A 6,643-nucleotide genomic window follows, 5' to 3' on the forward strand; every position below is an offset into this window, starting at 1 on the left:
ATTTGGTTTATAGATTTAGAAATTAAGGGCTTTCACCATGATCTATGATGCAGATCCTACTACATGCAGGTTAATTTTTGGTGAATCCTGATGTGCTATTTGTATCAAGGCGATATTGTAATCCGTATAAAATGAGTCTAACTTAGTTTCAACGGCCATCTCAACTTGGAGGAGGAGACAACACTATTGTTGAAGCAAAAACAGCCTGGGAAGAGCCTCGAGTCTTCCAACCAAAGATTCGAAGAGCTCTAAACTTTTCTTGTTTATGTTATTATAGTTATTGCTTTGTGATTTTGAGTTGAACATGAGTAGCTAAGTTCCTATCTAGAGCTTTGATGTAAACTCTTGTTGGATGTACTTTTGATTACTTCTTTTATTAATCAAGTCTCTTACAGTTTCCGTTAGTTCAACTATGTTTTGCATGTTTTTTACTTGGAAGCTCTCTCATTTCAGGATTAGAGTTGGGAATCGATCAAGAGTCTAACAAAAGGTCTCTGTTATGCATTAGTAGCTCTCTCTTGTAAGACACCCTCCAAAAAGTAAAATCACATGCCACCCGATGCTCGAAAAAAACAAATTAACACACTAAAAGAGACAACGCGCTGTGTAACAATTCAAAGCTTATATGAATAACTTAACCAGTAGGACGGGTGACAAATTATCGGAATACAACTTAATAACTATTAGATTGCTGATCCAATTTATATAGTGGGCATCAGATGACTGGTTCAAAGTTGACTGCTCTTCCTAGGATTAATAACAAGAAAATGATAAAGACAACTCGAGAACAATACTTCTACATAAAGATTCAGTTGCTGTCATTGCAAGCCCTCCCACTCTTAGTAATAACCAACCCCTTTGATTTCTGCTTGTGATTGCTGCTGGCCTTCACTCCCTCCTTTCGCAAGGAAAACCAGACGACCTGCAATTCCCGGGAATTAGGATTCATCAAGGTTCTTGATGGACAATGAACAAGTTCTATAAAACTTTGCAATCTTCCTAGACCTATTGCTCATCATGCATCACTACATGTAATAATAGGCCACAAGATTACAAGTACAAATGAGCCAGAATATCATACCACCCATGCTGTAGAACAAAAAACTCTCCAGTAAAAATGATAGCACACATGCTCTGATCATGAGATGGATGGTGCCTCCATTAGCGGTACCATGAGATTTCAGAAACAATTCCTTGTTTATCAAGACACAACTTATTTTTTACTAACACATCAATGAATGCTCGGTCGTTTCAGAATCCAGTGCAAGATGCATCTATGGTTTGCTTTGAAGCTCTTCAAAATTGGTCAGTAATTCAAGTATAGCATCTAGTTACTTTTCACCTGAAGCTCATAAACTTGAGTTCTACAGGACATCTTCAAAGTTCAACTAAAAGGGTCACTATGATAGAAGATGGGATAAGGAGATCAACTAATAATGCAATTTGCTGACTTTGAAAGGTTACTGCAACAACCAACCCAGCCTTCAAAAGAAGCAGCTGCTCTGGGGGACCCACAGGCACAGTAACCTAGACACTTGAATCTAGTATATATGTATATTTCCAACCTAGTATGTCCAAAGAGTATACAATTTCTATTCAAGGTTAAACACGTATATAGACAGAGAAACCATAAGACTCATTTCTGATGGCAAAACATTTGCATACTAGAGAAAACGAAATAAAAGCTATGCACAGGGCTTAAATAGTAAACAGAATTTAAAACCTATGTTGCTCATACTCTTCAAAAATGTGAACGGGTGTGTTGGATTCTCCAAAAGTAGTGTATTTTTGGAGAATCCAACACGGGTGCGGCATTGAAAGTGAAGAGTCTGCGCAACTTAGTTTAAAACTACATGCAGGAAAATGCAAGAGAAACTAACTGTAGTGAAGAAATAGAAAATAAGCATGATGCAGAAATAGATTTAAAACGATATGCAGAAAAGTGAAAAGGCAACTAAACTTCACTGAAGAAGTAGAAAAAACAAAGTAGTAAATTACCATTTTTTCGTATAGCAATCTCTCGTATGCGCCGTACGAGACCAGTGATAGGATCAGTGAAGATTTTTGTTTCAAGGTTACCCTCCACATACAAGATTGAACTACAATGTGCGTGCATCAAACAATTATCGGAAGGTTAGAACATTTGAAAGAAGATGGGAAGCAGAAGTATGAAAATACAGTTCAACAGAAAGTAAGCATTCAGTAAAAAATGCACAAGTTTTCACCAGATGCCAAATTCAATCGCTTTTTCCTTCCTGGGAAAAAAAATGGCAGTCAAATTTAGCTGAAAAATTAGTAATTAGTTATATATTTTAAAAAAAGTTTGTGTTGTATATCACTGACCTATTCTTTAGGGATGTACTGAAACTTCCTTTTGGGATTCTTATAATTTAGGGAAAAACGAAGAGTAGCAAATAAGCCAATTTTTTTACTGCCACTCATTCAACGCTTAACCTTCAAGCAGGCTATTATATTGACTTCACAACAATAAAATTGAAAGTGGCTACATTAACACAACCATCATCAGGTTGAATTTTAAGCAAACAATGATAAACATTCGCTAACACATGAAATCACAGGCACAAAAGAATGGCATAAGCCCAAATTTAACTTGAACAGTAAAGAGATGGAGGAAATCAGAAGCATACCCTGGAAAAATACTCTTCATAGCCATTTCCCCCAACCTCTCTGGATAGACCGAGACTCTGTGCCACTGAACTGCACACCTATTGGCATATTCTCTTGGGTCTTCATTATCAAATGGCCTCCTGTTGTTCCGAATTCCACCTGTTCCAAGAGATAGCAGAATCACTGTCCTCCCACTTTTCAACCTCTTTTGTATTGGTGTCTGGCCAACTTGACCAACCATGATTGCCTGTCCCGATTCCACAGAAAAACATCAAACCAACTTATATTTGCAGAGTTAATATACTTATGACTATGATTGTTGCCTCTTTTTATCTTTCTTTCTTTAGTGGGATGGGAAGTAGGTATTGCAGCTATACAAATTTCTTTTTAAATACTGGAAAGACCATAATTTTCACATTGCTAATTCAAACACAACTCAATCAATCAATCAACCAACCATTCCCTAGTCCCAATATCAGCTAGGTGTACATTAGATGAATCTTCTATATCCATTCCGCTCTATTCTGATCCATTTTGTTTCAATATTAAATAATTCCACTAAAATACCAAAAGCCGAAAAATAAAAAAATAAATTCCCACTCAATCATCAAAAGATTTACAAGCATGTAAACACTATTATATAAATGCATGAACTCTTCGTGCATTTACATATTATAAAATACATAGTCACACAAACTACTATGAACTGTCAGGATCATATCTGTGTGAACTGTAACATGCAAAAGAGTTTTTTAATCTATTAAACGCCAACAACAACTATCACTACACCTCAAACTCAAATAAGTTGGGATTACCTATATGAATCCTCACGACCATGATTCTCCATTTAAATTCATATTAGACTGACATTATGTAGAATAAAAATAAAAGAACCAAAAATATAACAAATAAAGAGTGATATGAGTTTACTCGTTTTTTACTAAAATAAACATCTCTGAAAGGTCTGATAGACACATATAAAGCATAGGACCTAAAGTAAACGTACGAACATGACTAAAATATAACACCTATATAGATCCTTTTTTATTTCTTTAATAATTGAGACATCCCTCAGGGCCAGTGGCGCACGGTTCAAAATTCGGTAGATAATGGACCCACCCCCTCTACCCCTCAACTTAAATGCCAGGCTTTTGTCTGCAGAAAAATTCGAACCCCTGACGTGGTCCTAACCCACAGATCACGTATCACGTTTTACCACTACACCAAAACCCTGGGTCATATCACATATATATAAATCCTTATTTTTCATTGTGCCTATCTTTTGCTAAGTTTACATGGTACTACGAGATAACTCCTTCCATGTGATTTTAATTCTGCCTTGGCCTTTTAACACATTCACTCACCATAGTTTCACGCCTACGAACTGCTGCATCTGGAAGTCAAAGCAGGACACAACCAAACCATCTCAATCGACCTGCGCTTTCTGTCAAATGTAATCATTTTTAATCTTGTCTAATCCTGTAAGAGCATATTTACATATTATCAACCTGCGCCTTCTGTCAATGATTTTAATGTGTGCTACTTGCACCTTCTGTCAAATGTAATCATTTTTAATCTTGTATAATCTTGTATGAAACAGCCGTCCTACCTTGGTAGGAGTAAGGTCTGCGTACATTCTACCTTCCCCAGACCCCATGTTGTGGGATTTCACTGGGTTGTTGTTGTTGTTGTTGTTGTATAATCTTGTATGAACATATGTACATCTTAGTTTTTTTTCTGATAAAGAATATTTACATCTTAGTATTTGCATCTTCGTGAGACTCATATTGTAGATGTGGAGGACTTTAATGCCCAGCAGTCACTCCCATATAATATTGCTAGTCTCATATCTGATCTATAGAACTTGTTACTTTGGTAGGCATCATTTTATCACAACACTCTAACAACAATCTAGCAATACTTCTCCATTTCAATCATCTGATTTTGATTCTCTGTGTTATATTTATCTTCATCTATCATTCCATTTTCCTAATATAACAAGTCTAGATATCTGATTTATTTGCATTGAGACACCAAAATCCTGCCTTATCTCACCTCAACTTCACTGTTCTTAACTTCTTATCCTGACTAAACTTGTCATGAATATATCCAGTCTTACTCCTACGTATCCTCACACCCTTACTTTCTCCACAGGTTAAACTTTTGGTTAACTCCCTCATTTATTTCGTCTATTAGAACAATTTGGTCATCAAATAACATACAATATCCGAAATCAAGTTGTATTGTGTCGGTTCACTCATCCATAACCAGGGTAAACAAGTACGACTCGATGTCAATCCCTGGTGTAAGTCAACAATAATGGAAAACTCCTTTATATCTCCTACTACTGTTCTAAGGCCAGAGATGACTCTTTCATATATGTCCTATATGATATTTATAAATTCAATATGAATTTTTCTCTTCTCCAATACCCACACAAAGGACCATTCTTGGTATTCTATCATATGCTTTCTCCAAATTCCAAATAATACGTGCACAAGGTTCACAATCTAGCTTCATTTATCATAATTCACCTAGTAAATACCTATTCCTAATCAATTCCTGAGCGGACACAGAACAATTACATGCATTTAAACCAAATTCTGTGCATGAATACCAACTATTGGTTCATTCATATATCATTGCATACAGAGCCACATATTGGTAAGTACCACCCCCTTCCCCCCAAAAAAAGAAAAAAAAAAGGAACACCTATCTCAATGAACAAAAGTCTTTTCCCAATATACTCCTTGGTATCTCAAAGACTCGAACCCCCAATCTCTTCATTGGAGGTGGAGGGTCCTTTCGACTAAGCTATCCCTCCTAGTCCATGGAGACGCACAAGTTCATTCATGTAAATGGTTAGAATCCTGTCTGAATAACACATGTTATTGAAAGCAATCTCTTCATACATTGCTTACAACAAACAGATGCACACGGAGTGTAAACTTGTCTCCATTTGTTATAATTTACTGTGTAAATATCTACATCCAAGCAAGTGTCAAGTAAACTTTCAGCACTAAACATGCATATAAACGCCATTATGTATATGCATTAACCCGCTATTCACATCATCAACAAACAAAAAACACACTATTTCATATATGCAAACAGTTAGGATGACGTTCAAATGAATACCTCACATACAAGATCAACTTCTCAATCTGTTAATTCCGACAAATGGATACACAAATTTGCATATCTATCTCTATTTATCAAAATTTCACCTTGTAAATACCAGCGTCCAAGCCATTCTCGAGGGGACGTTCAATGAATTTGCGTTCTTGCTTCAACTCGGAAGCTGAAGGTGATGAAAACCCAGTTGATTCTGGTTCGGAGTCCGAAGCGGGCCCCAATTGAGTGTGGTCCGAATCCGGAGAAGAGAAATCGTCTGTGGCTGAAGAGATTTTTGTGCAAAAAGACACTGAAGAGAGCTTCGAGGCTTTTATTGAGCTAGGGTTCGTCAGCATCATACGTAAGAGCTTTCTCGATAGTGTAGACGCCATTGATATACCTTTCAAATTTTACTCCAGAAATGTTAATTTTCTCAGTCGTTAAACCCCTTATACTACAAGCTTATACCCTTGGGTGCCGTTTGGTGGGAACAAATTGGAAACAGAACCTCAAAAATATCCTTAAACTATTTGAAATGAATAAAAATATTATTTATTTATAATTTAATTCAAAAATATTCTTATCGTCAATATTTTGGTTAAAAAATGTCCCTATTACTATTTAATGGGTCAAAAATGCCCCTATTGTTATAAAATGGATAAAAAATGCCACTTTTTTCCAAATAAATATATTGTTTTAAAGAAAAACAAATCTTGTTACTTATAAAAATATTAATTTTAAGGAATTCTATTCTTTTTTTCTTTCTTTTTAATCCACTTTAAGTAATAAAAAATATAGGAAATTATTTTATTTTTCGTAATCTCATTATATCAATTAAAATAGAATAATCTCATGTATTCTAAATTTTAACGGATAATATATGTCATATATATAAGATCAT

The 6,643-nt window shown here is 35.5% G+C and overlaps 1 protein-coding gene across 1 annotated transcript; it reads right to left on the bottom strand.

The window, feature by feature from the left end:
* Window positions 1–603: 603 nt before the first annotated feature.
* Window positions 604–6,225, bottom strand: LOC129890214 (single-stranded DNA-binding protein, mitochondrial). The gene is made up of 4 exons (XM_055965816.1): window positions 5,856–6,225; window positions 2,649–2,875; window positions 1,999–2,099; window positions 604–922 (listed from the first exon to the last, which is right to left on the bottom strand). The coding sequence occupies exons 1-4, from the start codon at window positions 6,132–6,134 to the stop codon at window positions 840–842; spliced, it is 690 nt and encodes a 229-aa protein (XP_055821791.1). The 5' UTR covers window positions 6,135–6,225; the 3' UTR covers window positions 604–839.
* Window positions 6,226–6,643: the final 418 nt, after the last annotated feature.

This window comes from Solanum dulcamara, chromosome 1, assembly GCF_947179165.1.
Source record: "Solanum dulcamara chromosome 1, daSolDulc1.2, whole genome shotgun sequence".
Classification (NCBI taxonomy): Eukaryota; Viridiplantae; Streptophyta; class Magnoliopsida; order Solanales; family Solanaceae; genus Solanum; species Solanum dulcamara.